Source organism: Olea europaea, chromosome 2 (genome assembly GCF_002742605.1).
Source record: "Olea europaea var. sylvestris chromosome 2, O_europaea_v1, whole genome shotgun sequence".
Lineage (NCBI taxonomy): Eukaryota > Viridiplantae > Streptophyta > Magnoliopsida > Lamiales > Oleaceae > Olea > Olea europaea.
Genome location: NC_036238.1, coordinates 25,282,571 through 25,301,059, shown reverse-complemented (window position 1 = coordinate 25,301,059; position 18,489 = coordinate 25,282,571). Strand labels below are relative to the sequence as shown.

Below are 18,489 nucleotides of genomic sequence, written 5' to 3'. Positions count from 1 at the left end.
TGACATTTAAGCAATGACAAGGGAAAATAGAAGTATTTACTCGTGGAAGAGAAATAAGGGTATTTTGAATCGTGTTTATCTATATTTGATAGGATACGGTGGCATGAAAAAGTGTATGATATAGTTTGATAAATATTTTAATCATGATATAGCCACGTACTAAGTGACTTTTGAGGTTAAATTTCTAGAGGGAGGGAGGGGGTGTTGAAGGTGAGGGTGAGCTTAAGTCTTTTGAAATTGGTGCTTGAGTCTTTCAAAATTCAAAGAATTATTATAGAGTATCGTTTTTAAGTATGGTCATAGAACATGTTTAACTAACTTCAAAAGTTACTAAGTTTGGTTGGAATACAAACAAGTTTGGCGAAAATAAATAAATAAATATATATATATATATATATATATATAAAAGTTGTCCAATTGGTACCAAGATTCGACTTAAGTCTCTCTTATGTAGAGGTCAAGGGTTCGAATCCTAGATGATGCGAAGAAAAGCCGTGAAGGATAAGTGGGCGCAAGGCCCACCTAAAGCGGATAGTACGTAAGTTAACGGTTTGGGCGAAAGGTTCAGGTCGTCGTTACAAAAAGACGTGCGTTTTTTTTTTGTAACGACCCGAACCTCTCGCTTAAGTTGTTAGCTTACGTACTGTCCGCGTTTGGGTGGTCTTGCGCCCACTTATCCCTCACGGCTTTTCTATCGCGTCTTCCAAAATTCGAATTCTTGACCTCTATATAAGAGAGATTTAAGGTGAATTTTGGTACCAATTGGGCAATATACATACATATATATATATATATATATAACTTGATCAAAAGTAAATTTGAATTCTTTTAAGCTCGCCAAGCATGATTTAGTCAATTTAAATAAATTCTATCAGAATTTCTCTTTTCCCTTTTTCTTTCATTTATCCTTTTTTGTTCTATTAATAACTAAACTAATTCTATTAACAATTCGAACCACAAAACTACTTTAATTCTAGTGCTTATCCTTAATTAGACTATATAACTTAGAACGTTTTTTCTTTCAGTTTTGATTCCAAAAAATAGTTGTACTCTAATTTCAGTCAATTGATTAAAATAGGGAATAATTGCGACAAACGAATTATTCTTCCCTTTCGGTACATATGCATTAAAGTATCAAAAGATTGTGGGGGTTAGAACAATGTCATTCTAGATTCGAAAAACGTGTAAAAAAAGTTAATGAAAGCGTGCGTTGCCTAAAGGTAAAATGATGATGATTTTTACATTTTTTATGTACGATTTAATGACTAAAAAATTTACCATCTGGACCATCCTTTGTATATTTTTTAATTCCTCCAACTTTAGATAAAATATATAGTGTATAATGTATCCGGCTTGTAGATCGTCAAATATAAGTTGAAGAAAACAATACACACTAAATAAGATTAATTATTCGGTCATCTTCAAGAGATAGTTTATTATAGCAATTTGATTATTCCTTTTCCAAAATTGAGACTTAATTTCTACAATTTGTTTTTGTCGAATTCAATCTCAATCAAATAGTTTCGATTCCGCTAACTCTTATCTTGTCAAAGATTATGTTTGTTGCTGCCTAACTCAATTAGCTAAGCATCATAGAGTAAGTCACATACTTGAACCTAAGACTTGTGATGGTCGATTGATTGAATTCATTTATTTAAGGCTTCTTTCCGTAGAAGAACTTGCATTCACCACGTTATGTTAAGGGTAGGTCTTCAAACATAGAGCAATTATGTTTAGAAGCAATTTGCTTATATCGTTAGCCATTGAACTGTCAACAAAAAGGTTTCATGGCGGTTGTGACTACATGAGAAAAACATTTTTCGTGTTACTTGTACTAATATTTATAAGATAGGCCGAATACGAGAAATGCAAATATGTTCATCAATAAACATTTCATATATCTTATTTCTTTAGCTTTATCTAGTTTTGTTCAATGAAATATATAAAATTATTTTTCAATATACATCAAGAGTTATTTGCAAATGAAAAAAGCTCAAAGGGGCTTCTTACTTTTCAAACACGTCCTTCTACATCTATATATAAACGCTCGCTGATAAAGAGTACACAAGAGAAATACTCGAGAGAGATGATTAGAAACAATAGTTTACTCTAAAACAACTACAAGAGTAAAAAGAGGCTCATTTACTATTACGGAGATTGTGTGATTTAATTCTTTTCTTATTATTATCTCTATGTCTTACAAGAAAGACGTGTGATTTAGGAAAATTTTTGAAATACATATGCTTGTTGAAGGTGAAGTATGAAAATAGAATAATTACTAATGTTGTGTATCATTTACTAAGCAATCTCAGATGCTATGTTTTAATTTTGATTTTAATACTGAGCGAAAGATTACGCCTTGAAGTTCTTCATTATGGGTTAATCCTACTCCGCTAGGACCAATAGGCAGCGGGTCTTACTGTAACCGATTTGTCTGAAAATATACAGACCCATATTTTTCCACCACGGCGTGCATTTCGTGTCATTGCTCGTCGACCTGCTTTGATTTGTCTAGATGTGATCCAAGCAGGTTCAAGTGCCTGAAGAGCATATTTACCAAAACAAATATGATTACCTCGATAAGATATTCCATTCATTCTTCCTCTATGTTGTTCTCTTGTTCCTGTTTAGTTCCCTTCATTTCGTAAGCTGTTTCCATTTCTACATCTCTTTCTTCCTCACTTTCCACCTTTTCTTCCATTTTTGAGGTTTCTTTCCATTTCTTAGTAAGAACGGGTGACGGTATTCTGCCTAAATAGTAGACACAGGTAAGAAATAAGAGAATACTAAAGATCCGAGCCATAGAATTTCAAGCCCCTTTGACATCTCTTCATCTGCAAATAATTCTCGATGTGAAAACACAGAGCCAGGGGGCTGATCTTTGAATAGGAAAAAGAGCGGATCTGCAGGGTCCCAAATGAATTGGCTTATTCGAAAAAGGCCTTGTTCTTTGGAAGATCTATCTCGTGTTTGGATAAGGGTTTGCCCGTTCTTTGTACATAAACCTTTGTGAGGGTTTCGCGTAGTTTCAGCAGTTCTTCCGCTTCCAGGATAAATTCTCCCGTTTGTGCCTCATAAAAAGAAATAGCAGGTTGATGGATCATTACCCTGATGAAAGTGCATTAACATAAACACAGCAGTAAGAAGTGGCAATACAAAAGTGTGTAAACTGTAAAAACGAGTCAAAGTGGATTGTCCCACACTAGCACTTCCGTGCAATAATTCTACCAAAGGCGATCCTATTACAGGAATAGCTTCAGGTACACCTGTTACAATTTTCACCGTCCAATAACCAATTTGGTCCTGAGGTAAGGAATAACCAGTTACGCCAAAAGATGCGGTCAATACCCCCAGAACCACACCTGTAACCCAAGCACTATGCCTGGCAGCCTGGGAATAAAAAATATGACAACTTTGTTAGAAATTACTCCTTTCCTTATCTACCTATTTCATAACCTCATTAATATTTTACAATTACGCAATGTCCTTTGCAGAAATCTGGCTTAAAGGCGAACATGAGTTATTTTACAAGACGTGGCAAGAGCATGTGAATTTAATAAACAAACAAAAACTTTACTATTTCACTTCACGATTTGTGCTGCATGTACAAATACATTTGTACCAACAATTTTACACACTCTCACAGTAGAATGGTAGGGATCACATGGCCGAATTTTTTAATGCAAGGGGGACTCGTATACATTTGAGAGTTATTAAATCATTTTGTCAATCAAATTTTTTACAAATAGTTTTATTCTTCACTTAAGGATAAAATTATTTGTATAAAATTTGGTTAACAAAATGGTTTACTCACTCTCACATGCATGCGAGTCCCCCTTACATTAAAAAATTCGGCCAAAGATAAAATTATTTGTACAAAATTTGATTGACAAAATGATTTACTAACTCTCACATGTATGAGGGTTCCCATTACATTAAAAAATTCGACTATATGGTCCCTACCATTATATTGTGAGGGTGTATAAAATTTTTTGTATAAATGTGTTTGTTCATTTATCACAATCCTTCACTTAAAATAGAACAGGTTACTGTACCAAGAAAGCATATTTTTCCCAGAAATCTTTGCAAGTGATAGTACTTCCATTGACCCTATTTTCCATAAATTCCATCTCTCTCTCTCTCTCTCTCTCTCTCTCTCTCCAACAAAACAAAACAAGAAACGTTGCATGCTCCCTTCTCTGACACCTCCTACTAATTTTTTAATGGCAATTTCTGTGGTTATATCAAAAAGTTGCTCCCATTTTTCAACTCATTTAGCCCCTGTTTGATCTCTATTACCTGAAAATGAAAATTGGGGGAATAGTATTTTTTAAAAAAATGAGTGATTGACAAAGAAGGAAAAGTTTTCGATTTACGTGTAATATTATTTTTAGAAGATTGTGTGGTTGAAAATAGGAAAGAGAAAAATGAAATGTAATGTAATTTAATTTAATGGGGATCAAACAGGGGCTTAATATTACACTCACATTAATTCAAGAAAATCAGTGAGAAACGTTTATTCTGATATTTTCCTCTTTAGATTTCGATTTTTTTTTTCTTGAGTTTTGTACTTTTATGTGAAAAGGGCTGTGATCCTTCCTTATAGCGTTGAATTTTTATACGGCTTTTTGGTGTCACGCATACAAAGTATGCACGATCCGATTCAAGATTACCAAAATTGAAGGAAACCTGTCAATCTAATTTTGATACATATAACCTTTCTTGGATTTTAATTTTCTTTGTATAAATAAGATTTTCTTCACTTCTGAATTTTTGGGTTCTGTTCGTTTTTGATAGAAGAAGATGAGAACTGGGTTGAGTACTATTCAGCAGACTCTGACGCCGGAGGCGGCGAGTGTTTTGAATCATTCAATAGCGGAGGCGGGCCGCCGGAACCACGGGCAGACCACGCCGTTACACGTGGCGGCGACGCTGCTGGCGGCTCCATCGGGGTTTTTAAGACAGGCATGCATCCGTTCACACCCCAATTCTAGCCATCCGCTTCAGTGCCGGGCGCTGGAGCTCTGCTTCAGCGTGGCCTTGGAGAGGCTCCCCACGGACCAGAACATGGCTCCGGGGATGGAGCCCGGCATTTCGAATGCGCTAATGGCCGCTCTAAAGCGAGCGCACGCGCATCAGAGGCGAGGGTGCCCTGAGCAGCAACAGCAGCCGCTGCTTGCTGTCAAAGTGGAGCTGGAGCAGCTTATTATTTCGATATTGGATGATCCCAGTGTTAGCAGGGTTATGCGCGAGGCAAGTTTTTCGAGTCCTGCTGTTAAGGCCGCGATTGAGCAATTGCAGACTTCAAATTCGAATGCGAATGCTCATAATTATCATGTTGCTGGTGCTAATGTGAATTTGGGAGGAGCTTTTGGAGGTATTGCACCAAGGATGCTTTCTATTCCAGGTCAATTATCAGCACTGAGTATGCCAAAACCATCTGCATCTGTTTCATTGTCTAATCGAAACATGTATTTGAATCCGAGGCTGCAGCAGGGGGGTGATACTAGACAGATTGTAAATCAAAGGAATGAAGAAGTGAAAAAGGTGATTGATATTTTGGTGAGAACTAAGAAGAGGAACCCTGTATTGGTCGGGGATTCAGAGCCCGAGGCTGTGGTGAAGGAATTGTTGAAGAAACTAGAGAATAAAGAATTGGGAATCGAAGGGCCTTTGAGTAATGTTCAGGTAATCTCGATTGAGAAATATTTTCTATCCGATAAGAATCAAATACCCATGAAGATAAAGGAATTGGGCGGCGTGATTGAGTGCAGGATTAAGAGTGGAGGGATAATTCTTGATTTGAGAGATTTGAAATGGCTGGTGGAGCAGCCTATGGGTTTTGGTGGCGTTCAGCAACAGCGGGTGGTTTCAGAGATGGAGAGAGCGGCTGTGGTGGAAATGGCGAAGTTATTGGCCCGATTTGGAGGGGAGGGTAATAATGGTGATCATAAGCTTTGGTTGATTGGAACAGCAACATATGAAACTTATAAGAGGTGCCAGGTTTTTTATACTACAATGGAAAATGATTGGGATTTGCAGGCAGTGCCTATTGCTTTGCGCTCGTCTCTGCCAGGGATGTTTCCAAGGTATAATCTTGCATTAATCTATTCGAACTAGTGCTTCCAAATTGTTTAACGAGCCTTTAAATGAACCGATCTTAGAATTATTCGTGTACTTGTTGATTTAATCTCGGTATGTTTGAGAGTTTGCAACATGTGTATCTTTCATAATTTAAGGAATCTGATTTCCTATTTTCATTGATCGAGCTATTAATTATTGTAACTATTGGAGCACGGTTATGTTTATAGTACTGCTTATGCTAGGATTTGGAGAATTGTTTTCCTTTCTTCTACAATTATCGATCATATTATTTTTATGAATTGATTGTGTCTTAGGCTTGGAACTGAGAGAATTCTAAGCACTCCTACAGAATCTTTGATTTCATTGAAAAGTGTTCCAATTCGGCAGCCGATTTGGACACAGCGTGTATCGGAGAACTTGGATACTGCTCAGAGAACAACCTTTTGCCCAAGATGTTCAGAGAATTATGAAAAAGAGGTTGCAAAACTAGTTGCCATTGAGAAATCATTTTCCAAAGCTAAACCAGAAGTCACTCAACAATCTCTGCCACAGTGGTTGCAAAATGCCAAACTTGACAGTTGGGATGCTATCACAATGGATGACACACAAGTATGTTTTGTTCAACCATAACTCTTGAAAAACCAAGTTATATTCGCATGAAGGGTAATAGCATTTATATTTACAGGGAAAGGATGAAGGCATGCTTTCAAAGCAGAAAAGTCAAGAATTACAGAAGAAATGGGGTGATACATGCTTGAATCTGCATCCTGATTTTCATCGCAACATCTGTTCTAAGAGAACTGCTCCAGCAGCAACTCTATCCATGACGAGCTTGAAAAATCCATCCCTACTTGCTCCTCAACCTTTCCAGCCCAAGTTGCAGACGAGTAAACCGCTTGGAGAATCTCTGCAGTTGAACATAAATCAAGTCACCAGTTGCCCTGCAGGTAGCCCCCCGAGAAGTCCAGTGGGGACGGATCTCAGTCTTGGACGAAAAGGAACTGAAAGTACACCCAAGAAAGCTATTGAAGACTATGTTAAAGATTCCATTGGTTACATTTCTTCTGAACCACAGACTGAGTTCCTCGATAAGTTTGCTAGTGCATTGGATTCTGATTTATACAAAAAGCTCCTCAAGGGCCTATTGGCAATGGCGTGGTGGCAGGCGGAAGCAGCCTCAGCAGTGGCTTCTGCCATGACACGGTGTAGATTGGGTAATGGAAAGCGGAGAGGTGCTGGATCAAGGGGTGACATATGGTTATTGTTCACAGGCCCTGACAGAGTTGCCAAGAAGAAGATGGCATCAGTACTTGCAGAGCAAATATGTGGGATTAATCCAGTATTGACCTGTCTTAGCTCGCGACGTGATGATGAAGACTCAAATGTAAATTTACGTGGTAAAACAATAATTGATCGCATTGCTGAGGCAGTTCGTAGAAATCCATTTTCAGTTATCATGCTTGAAGACATTGATAAAGCGGATATGATGGTGCGTGGGAGTGTAAAACAAGCAATGGACAGAGGTCGACTCACTGATACTCACGGCCGTGATGTCAGTCTTGGCAATGCCATAGTTATTCTGACGGGAGATTGGTCGATTACTAATCATAAAGATGGTCATTTTGTTGATGAAAAGAAGCTTGCCTCCGTAGCAAGTGGCAATTGTCAGTTAGAACTCGTAGTCAAAGAAAAGTGTGCAAAACGCCAAGGGAATTGGTTATCAGATGAAGATAGACCTACAAAGCCTCGAATTGAAGTTGGATCTGACCTATCGTTGGACCTAAATCTTGCAGCGGACAATGAAGATGAAACTAATACATCTCACAATTCAAGTGTGCTCAGCATTGATCATGAAGATGTTCTAGACCTTGAAAACACACATTTCTCAATTACATCAGTACCTCACGAGCTAGTTAGCAATGTTGATGATTTCATACCGTTCAAGCCAGTTGATCTCGCTTTTGTTCTCCATGAGATCAAGAAAACAATCTCGGTGAAATTTTCAATGGTTGTAGATGAAAACATGCCCATAAAGGTAGAAGACGATGTTATAGAAAAGATCCTAAGAGGGCTATGGCACGACCGAATCAGTCTACAAGAGTGGATAGAAAAAGTTTTAGTTCCGGGCTTCGAGCAGCTCAAGATGTATCTACCCTCTGTTGGTGGTGGTAGTAAGGTCGTATGGCTCGTGATCAACTCAGAATCCGATGGTCGAGGCAATGGAGATTGGTTACCTGGTAGAATCACTGTAAAAGGTTAACTTCTTATTTCTCCTTTGAGTGATTGGCCGAAGGTTATGAAGGAGTAAACTTTTTTGTTATTCAATAGTAATTTATCGTAAATATTAAGTTTAATTGTTACATGTAAGAGTATCATTTGATCAATAAGAATATAATGTTTTTTCTCAAGTATAATTTCATTGCGGAAATTGTTGCATTCGTCTTGAACCTTACTGTATAGCAATCTATATCAGAGTGCTTGAAATAGATTGGTTTAACTAGATGTTCACTTCGGTGTTTTTGAGCACTTTCATTCATTGAGTTACTAAGAAACAATGTTCTATAATCACGTGCACAAATTATCACTGGTGATTCTGAAATATTGGTTAGATCATCACTTGATGTTTATGAAAGCACAACTTGATCCAAGTTTTTGAAAACTAGATTTATAAAGTTGGTTTACGTCTCTTATCATTGATCGTGCAATTATAATGAAAGCTCGAAGATCAACTTGACTGAGCATCAAAATAGAATAGGAACAAGCAGTGCAAATTTCCTATGTTGTTTTATTATGAGAGGATATTATGGTCATTTAACTCTTGAATGCTAGATTTACCATTTTGATGTGATCAGTGGAATACGACTTTAAAAATCTGGTGAAGGTTCAGAGATGATGAAGTGATTGATGGTCAAAAATGAGCTTTTTGGATTGATTATCATCACCAAATGTGCCTCCATCAATAAAGTAAGTTACAGAAAATACTACGTGTCTTCATCGTCACCTTTGTAAAGTAATGTTTTTAATTTGGAAAAAGTCACGAGTACAAAAATTCTTGATGGATCCTAAGTGATGTCGATATAGTTGTAGATAATTGGATTGTTTTTTGTTTTTTCATGTTTCAATCAATTTTCGTCAAGTATTATTTATCAAGATTTTCTGTACTTATGAATTAATTTCTCTTCCTACCTAAAATAGAAAAAATAAAGAACAAATAAATTACGAATTAATAAAATATTTACACAAACAAGTATATAAAGAGATTCTTTGCACTTGTGTCGCAAAGGTTTTCTAAAAAAAAGTTGATTTTGAGATTAAGAAATTATTTTTCAACATGTTTAAATAATTTTTTAGAAATCCTATAATAATTTCAACATGAAACAGGTCTAAGGTAACACTTCAAGAAGTTCTTTTTACAAGAAATAAAAGTTAAAACAAAAATAAAAGCCCTACCGAACAAGCCCTTTAACGAGGTGGATCCTCATAACTCGTCAATGAATGGGTTTTTTTACTTATTAGAGCTGTCAATGATCAAAATATTATTGGCCGTGAAATAGTATTGAATTATTTATGTAAAGTAACTAAAAAATGCAGCTTCGAAAGTTGGTCGATCTATGATCAATTCATCTGCTTCCCAAATGAAGCGACTAGTAAATTAAGTCTTTCGGCATTGTTTAGAATAATACGAAGAAGTTGATTTTTGAGTCAAGTTACATTTTTTCATATCAAATTAACAAGTTGAAATCTGACTTTTTATCTTTTACAAGTCAATGTAGGGATCGATTTTTGAAATATTAATTAATATAGATGAGTCATAGGCAAGGCATTACAATGAACCACACAAACATTTTGATTTTTAGCCAAATTTGCACGTTCATTTGTAATAGTCGACGTAGCAAACAGACAGCCGCCCTCTTCAATAACCTCACTACCTTGCCGTGAGACCATTGGCACTTTCAAAAGGGACAAAAAAATTAATTAGAAACACAAATTTCACAACCCCACCCAACCCATTTTCTCCAAATCAATGCATTAGCTTCCCAAAAGGGACATTTCTTTGAATCTAGACACACTTAGAAAGATCAAATCAAGGACACCTAATTAAATCGACAAAAAATGTTGCAATCTTTGTTTTTTCTTTACAAATTGGTCCATTTGACTCTCAAACAATGCATGTGTTTTCATTTATTGGTCATCGTTTCTTTTGTAGTTGAGATTATTATTGTTTCACACTATCCCAAAATCAATTGAATAGGTAAAAGGCCATCGCGTAAGTTAAAGAGAACGTGGCCACTGGATTAAATGAGCTAGTTGGACGTGATGTCATAAATGTTTTGAGTGAGCTGGCGTTATAAAATCTTGAATTCCATATTAAGATATCGATCTTGCAAAGAGAAATTTTAACTGTTTTAAGAGGTGTAAGATTTTATATTTTACTTTTAACATGTTTTCACAAAATAGAGGCACGCTTTTAATTGTTAATTTGAGCTTTAAGCAAATTTAATTATTAGTTTTAACAAGTTGAGTTCATATACCATATTAAATCTTCAAAGTCATCTTGAACTTAAACCTTGTGTTGTCATAATATGTTAAAACAACTCTCATCATCAACTTTTCATGAAAATCATAAATATATCAAGATGCATGTTATATGTCATAAAGATGTTCAAATGTAACTTGTATTTTTAGACTAACAAGTTCATTGGAAACATTAATGCCCATACAAGAAGGAAAGAAATATGTAAAACAATCCAATGTTTCACATCCAAATTCCATCAAGGTGGGACACTTGATTGTACCTTAAGAACATTTAGGAAGTTGTATTCATGTAATTGGAGGTTGGTTAGCGAGAGTTGTATTTGAACTCGATTGATATAGTTTCATTGTAACTAAATTGTAAAATGTTATTTGAATCGATAGACTAGTGTTAATATTCGGTTTTAACTGTTGATATGCATATTTTTATCCATGATATATTAGCCGAAAATAGAAGGATATGCTATTAGTAATTATCACAATCATGACAATAAAATATCTTATTACTTTCTTGGATGATCGCTTTATAAATCGATCAAATCTATTAGTTCAATCTTTCACACTTCACAATAACATTGTCCAAAAGATTCTTGCTAGCGGAAAGACATTTGTGAATGCTTAAAACTTATGAATATGTATTAGAGTATGTATCCTACAAAAACAATTAAATTTTATGTTGTCAATAAATACATACATACTAATCAGGGGTGAAGCTCCGTATGGTTTAGTGTGGGCAACCCATATGGTAAAGTGCAGGCACTTACCTCCACATTTTTTTTAAAAAATTTTTTCGAGAGCCCCATATTTGGAATGCAATGATGGGATGGACACTATTTGTCAACTTTTTGGGTTTTTCAGGTAACTAAAAAAAAAAAAAAAAGAACTAGTGGGATTTTTGGATGATTTAATTTCTACGATGGTTTCGCAAATCTAAAGGGTATTTTTTAAAGTCTAGGATTCGATGCTTTTGGTATTGAGTGATTAATTGTGGAATAAAGAAACCTCTTTATTTTATTATTATTATTATTTTTATTTTTTGGGAAATCAATTATGGATCATGTGATTGGCACAAAGTTTTAAGTTTAGGAATAAAATTGACAGTGAATCTTCTGGAGAGCTTTATTTGAATAATTTGATTCATTTTTTATTTTTGTGGATGTAAACTTCTTTCGTATTCATAGGCAGCTTCCTCTTCTTTATCACTATTGAAAAATAGATTATTTCATCATTCCCAGTCACTCATCCGTGCATGAATAAGTGGAAAGTCACTTGCTATTATTGTTGAATTAGTATGCTAAAGATAAGTGTTATAGACACTTGCAATATAATTGATTGAAGTTTTATCTTTTCAATTTCGATAAGATACATCTATAAATTGGCCGAGTTTTTATGTAACAATGAGATATTGAAGTTTTTTGTAAGACAAAAAAGCAATATATCCTATCATAGAAATTCAATTTTTTGAATGAGATACATTCTTAAATATTGATAATTGAATTATTGTACAATGATACAAAGTATGAAAACTCACAGTTAATAAGTTTAACTTATGAACTATGCCATTTTTAGTATTTTTATAATATTGCTTTTTTATTTTTTTTCATAATTAAATCCATGACAAAAAATTCAAAATTTGACGTCGATTAAATTGTGCACGCATTGAAAGAATTTCTTGGCTTCGCCTCTCATACTAATTGCATGTTGGTGTGAACTATGCATGCATGCGCGTACTCATATTTAACTCATTATATCTTGTAAGAAAGGAAAATAATTTTATAATTAAAAAAGATAAAAAGTTTTTGGTCATGCACAATATAATAATATAAAAATAAAGACTTAGTTAGACCAATTACACTGCAACACGAGTATCTTCTCTTGCTGCTACGAAAGTTATCATGGAAAACTACAATTTAAACGATAGATAAGGTAATCATCTAAAGTAAACGCATGCCTGTAAACACTCTCCCTTTCAAAAGCACGGTCTGTCCTCTTTTATTTTGGCATCTCCCTTCAATCACTTGATGTTGATTGTCAATAAATTATTAATAATTTTGTTAGAGAAGAAAAAAATATAGAATTAACTAGTAATTAGTCTCAAACGAAACATTTAAATCAAACAAATGAACTTCAACTAACTCACTCAAACTAATTCGAGAGTGCCAGAGAACGGGGGCGAAGGGAAGGGGCAGCACTTGAGCTAATAGAGGGGCAGCCCGAAACATTAGCCGAGGTGCCGTCCCTAGCCTATTTAATTTTCTATAGTTAAAAAATAAAAAAATGAAGAAGAAGAAGATATTTTTTTATGAATTTTTTTCTATTTATCAACTTAGTATAAAACAAATTTTATTTGTTTCCCCCGAACTTTATCCCTACCCCAGAAAAAGGATCGATATTCTATATGCTAGTTCTTACCGAGCTTGAGGTCATATAAGCTGTTTTATCATATATGTACATGTTTTTACCAATAACATTGTCGCAAATATATACATATTTATATGTAATAGGGAGATATCCTTCAATTAATAAGGAAATAACCCTTAATTATAATTCACAAAAAAGCTACTCTTGTTTTTGTCTGGATGCGAAAAAGATAGGAAGGCATGCAGGGTTGGGGCTTTACCTTGCCAACCCAACACGCCTTTACAACTTTAGACTAGTTTGCCTTTGACTCATGTCAAATCAACCTTTTTGCAATAAAGACAAATAGTTCTCTCAACGACTCTGATTTTCTTAATCTCTTCTATTTAAAAATAAGCATGTTTGGCGAAAATAATTAGAAGTTAATTAATTTTATATACGTAATAATTATTTTATATTAAGTAAATATTAACTTATCCAACAGATTTCGTAAACAAAGGGAAGGTTTACTTCTTTTTCATGCATGTTTCTATTGTTCTAATTTTAGTTTATATCAAACATTAATAGGATGCTTTAAGTACTTAGTTTGGTTATATAATTTCATACATTTCAAGGACAAGGACATACTAGTAATTCATATTTTTGGCAAAAATAAACGCAATATCCAGATGTTAATATTAATTATGCAAGAATGTAATTTTTTTTATTAAAAATAAAATTTAAGTGTATGGAGTATTGAAAATCTTTTTATTGAAATACCTGAAATATAGAGTTAAATATTATTAAGTAAAATTTTAAAGATGTGCATATCCGCCCCATTAGGCCCAGTGCGGGCAGATGCCCGCACTGAACTTTTGGGCTCCAATAGGCCCAATTTTTTTTTTCTTTTTTTGGGGTAAAGCCTGTTTAATTAAAAAGGCCCAATTTCTCGATCCGACTTCTTGAATCAGTCCATGGGCCGTTTAGTGACCCGACCCAAACCGACCCGACTTCTTGAATCAATTATAACCCGTTCAATTCATGTTTCCAATTTCCAAACCCTTGCAAACTTGAAATCTTGAATCACGTCTCTCCTTTCTGCTCTCAACCGGTGCCGTCGCCGCTTCTCGCCAGTCGGCAGTTGGTAGTCGCCAGTCGCTACTTCAACTCGCAGGCGATGCCGACTCAACTTCCACTCTTCCAGTCCACCGCCAGGTCCGCCACTGCTGCGAGCATCTGCCACTGCTTCTGTGGTTCTGCCGAGTTCCGACCGAAGCTGGAAGTTGCCCAACGAAGAACTAAGAAGGTGATTGAAAGTTACCTTGCTTACCTAATGTATATTTTAGTGAAGATGGAGTGTGGAAAATTCTGAAAATTGAAATTGTGAAAATTCTGAAAATTGAAATTCTGAATCACGTCTCTCCTCTCGCCTCTCGGGTTCTGCAGTCTACACTACTTAATTTAATAAATTTATGAATGTTAGTGTTAGTGTGTAATGTGTTACTGGTTAATTATTGAATATTGATGGTTCTCATTTCTCAACTCTCAATCTCATGGGTTTATATAAATTATATTTGATATTTCTATTGTGGAATTGGAATTTGGAAATGCTGTTAGCCTGGCTGTTACTCTGTTGTAGAGAAATTGATTAAGTTCTTCTTTCTCAGCCCATCAAGGAGATTGCCCTGGCCGTTTCTCTCCTGGTTTTTGGCGCGCTCGGAATCTTTCTTTCAGTTTCTTGGAATATTGGTGCCATTATGGCCGTCAATGATGTCCGCAGTGACCACTGACCGCACCCACAGTAAATTTTCTGTTGGAGTTTGAGTTTGAGTTTAACTGTTTTTATTGGTGTATTTATTGTGGGATTTCAACTTTCTTTCTAGTTCACTAAGTTAATGTTCTTTAATGATTAACTTAAGGGGGTTTTGAATAATATTCAGTAAATTAATAATCTTTAGTTATTAATTAAGCATTAGATATTTGGGGAACCCATTGCAATTTATATTTCAATTAGTTTTTCTTTAATAAATACTGCTGAAGTTATATTGATGCTACTATTGTTGATTATTATAGATACGTTTCCCATACAGACATGAGCATTTTTCTGATTATTATAGATATGTTTTCCTTTTGTCATTACGAATTATTCTCACTCACTTCAATTAATAATTGGATATCAAATGTTTAAATCCAGATATCAAATTAATAGATACTTTCAACGAAAAAGGAACGTAGATAGTGTTGATGAGGGGGCATCGAATAATGTGGATGTTGATGAGGGGGCATCGAATAATGTGGAGTTTGATGTCACAAAACTTCCAACTGATCCTGATCTAAGGATACCAATTTTGGATTACAATGCTAACATCCGAGATGAAGTTCGAAGAGCATATATGTTAAAGGGTCCTTGTCAACCCCAAGATTACGACTTTCCAAAATGACAATTTGGAGTAACAATTAGACGATTCAATCCTTCGTGGTTTAAAGAGTTCGGTAGTTGGTTGGAGTACAGTGTAGAGAAGGATGCTGCTTATTGTTTGTATTGTTATCTTTTCAGAACAAGTTCTGGAAAGCAAGGTGGAGGTGAGTCTTTTGTTGGCGAAGGTTTTACATATTGGAAAGATAAAAAAAGGCTTCATACTCATGTTGGACTTCATGATAGTGCACATAATCAAGCTCGCATTAAGTGTGAAGTGTTGATGAATCAAGAGCAACACATTCAATCAGTTTTCTACAAACAGTCAGAACAAGCAAGAAATGCATATGTTACACGCCTTAATGCATCCATTGATTGTGTTCGAGTTCTTTTGCGACAAGGGCACTCATTTCGAGGTCATGATGAATCTGAGGATTCTTCCAATCCAGGTAACTTCTTAGTGCAATTGTAATTTTTGGCTGCTCATAATGAAGCTATCAATGCCGTCACATTGGGAAATGCTCCTCACAATTGCAAATTGACATCACCTGTTGTTCAAAAGGATATAGTAAATGCTTGTGCTATTGAAACAATCAATGTTATTATCAAAGATGTTGGCGACTCACTATTTTCTATTCTAGTTGATGAATCTTGTGATGTGTCAATGAAGGAGCAAATGTCTATTGTTTTACGTTATGTAGACAATAGTGGCCATGTCAATGAACGCTTCATAGGGATTGAACATGTTACAAGTACCACGGCTCTATCACTTAAGGCTGCAATTGATAAGGTATTTTCTAGATATAACTTGAGTATGTCTAGATTGAGAGGACAAGGTTATGATGGAGCAAGTAATATGCAAGGTAAGTTTAATGGTCTGAAAACACTTATTTTGAAGGAGAGTCCATGTGCCTTTTACATTCAATGTTTTGCTCATCAACTCCAACTTGCGCTTGTAGCTGTGGCAAAGAAGAACATCCCTATTACTAATTTCTTTCGTGTGGTTGGGAACGTGATAAATACTGTTGGAGCATCTTCCAAGCGTTGTGATCTTCTTCGAGAAAAACAATTAGACTTTATTGTTGAGGCATTAGAAAAAGGTGAGATTTTAAGTGGACGGGGACTAAATCAAGAAACGACCCTTCAGCGCTCTGGTGATACACGATGGAGTTCACATTATAATTCTTTGGTCAGCTTGCTTGCCATGTTCTCTTCTGTTTTAAATGTACTTGCAATAATTGTTGAAGATGAATCTTGTTCTTGTGATCAAAGATCTGATGCAACAGATTTATTGGAGTTGATACAAAGATTTGATTTTGCATTTAATCTACAGTTGATGAAAAGTGTGTTGACGATGTCAAATGAACTGTCAAAGGCATTGCAAAGAAAAGATCAAGATATTGTGAATGCAATACAATTGGTGAGATTGTGCAAACGAAGACTCCAAATAATGAGAGACGAAAGGTGGGACTCCTTTTTTGAAGAAGTAAGTTCTTTTTGTCAACAATATTACATTCATGTACCCAACATGGATGATATGTTTGTACGCCTTGCAATTCGTGGTCGCCCTCAGCGTAATTCTCCAGAAATTACAAATTTACATCATTATCGAGTAGATTTGTTCTACTCTGTCATCGATTTAGAACTTCAAGAATTGAATGATCGTTTCTCGGAGGTAAACACAGAGTTACTCCTTTGTGTAGCTTGTTTATGCCCACAAGATTCATTTTCGTCTTTTGACAAGAAAAGCTTAATTAGACTTGCTGAGCTTTATCCATTAGATTTATACACCATAAAATTTAAATTAAAAAACATATAGTTTTTATTTTCTCCTCAAAAACAACACACACACACACACACACACACACATATTTCCTTTTGTATGATTACAAATTTTATTAAATTTTGAACTATACATTTCATCAATTAGATTGCGCAATCGGATGGGTGATCAGTGGATGAATGATAGCACTATTGTTTATGTAGAGAGAGATATATTTTTGAAACTCGATAATGAAGTTATTGTACGACGATATCAAAATATGAAAACTCGCATGGAACAAGTTTAATATATAAATTATGTCGTTTTTAGTGTTGTTGTAATATTGTTTTAATTTTTTATCATCATTAAATCTATGACCAAAACCTCGAAGTTCGGCGTCGAAAAATGATGCCCGCACTGAACATAAATCCTGGCTCCGCCCCTGGTGCATACTATGGAATTAAATAAAGTGATCAAGCGACAAACGGTTCAAATGCATAAATAGCCTATTTCAATACAAAAATATCTGGTAAAATAAATTATTTTTGCAAAAGCACCAAATATAGATTTTAAGTGAAATTTAAGAGAAAAGAAATGCTTATTGCATTGCATGCACAATAAATACGTATTCATGGACGGACATGGGGGGTCAAATGAACCCACAATATATTTTTTTTCTTTTTCTCTTAAGTTAATACACAATAGTTGCATAATTTATGGTTACTGAAGTACATGTCTGAAAAAATTTCATGAATAAGTCTATCCAAGTTGCAAGGATATCAAACTCACCATTTTTTATCTTGATCTTTGCTTTTGTTCACTTTCTGGTATCCATTTGCCTAATTTCAACTCACTCGATTTTGGTTATTTCCTTTTTCTGCAGCTATGATGTCCCTAATATAAAAATTTGATTTCATGTTTCTGTGCACACACGTGTATGTAAATATACATATATATAAAGGTATATGTTGTCTTGATGTTAACCCTTTGATCTCATATTTCTATACACGTCCAATGATAAACATGTTCATTGTTATTAATGTAATTGGAAGCAACATGGAGATCTCCCCTTTTTTTCGGAAACTTCTTGTTCTAGTTTATTCGCCGACTTATATTTTTGTGTATTTATTCATTTTTAGTGTTTCGAAAACTCAAGTGTGCTTTGACATAATAGAAACTTAGGACATCAGACAAGGCTAGAAGAAGACGCTCGAGCGCCAATGATTGAAGCCTACCACTCTTGGAGTGCCATTCAAGCGTACTTAATTTTTGACCTCACAATAGAAAATGTTGGCTCCGTCCGTGAACGTATGCAGCACTTGCTAAAAATAATCAATAAAATCATCGGCAATAAAAT

General features: G+C 35.0%; 2 protein-coding genes across 2 annotated transcripts; both read left to right on the top strand.

Moving 5' to 3' along the window:
* Positions 1 to 4,477: 4,477 nt before the first annotated feature.
* Positions 4,478 to 8,492, top strand: LOC111368013 (protein SUPPRESSOR OF MAX2 1-like). Its single transcript, XM_022989177.1, has 3 exons — positions 4,478 to 6,089; positions 6,399 to 6,693; positions 6,770 to 8,492. Exons 1-3 carry the CDS (start codon positions 4,804 to 4,806, stop codon positions 8,342 to 8,344), a joined length of 3,156 nt encoding a protein of 1,051 aa, XP_022844945.1. The 5' UTR covers positions 4,478 to 4,803; the 3' UTR covers positions 8,345 to 8,492.
* A 6,642-nt stretch (positions 8,493 to 15,134) lies between these two features.
* LOC111374409 (zinc finger MYM-type protein 1-like) lies at positions 15,135 to 18,021 on the top strand. The gene is made up of 4 exons (XM_022997081.1): positions 15,135 to 15,357; positions 15,442 to 15,819; positions 15,865 to 17,045; positions 18,016 to 18,021. The coding sequence occupies exons 1-4, from the start codon at positions 15,135 to 15,137 to the stop codon at positions 18,019 to 18,021; spliced, it is 1,788 nt and encodes a 595-aa protein (XP_022852849.1).
* The last annotated feature ends 468 nt before the right edge of the window (positions 18,022 to 18,489 follow it).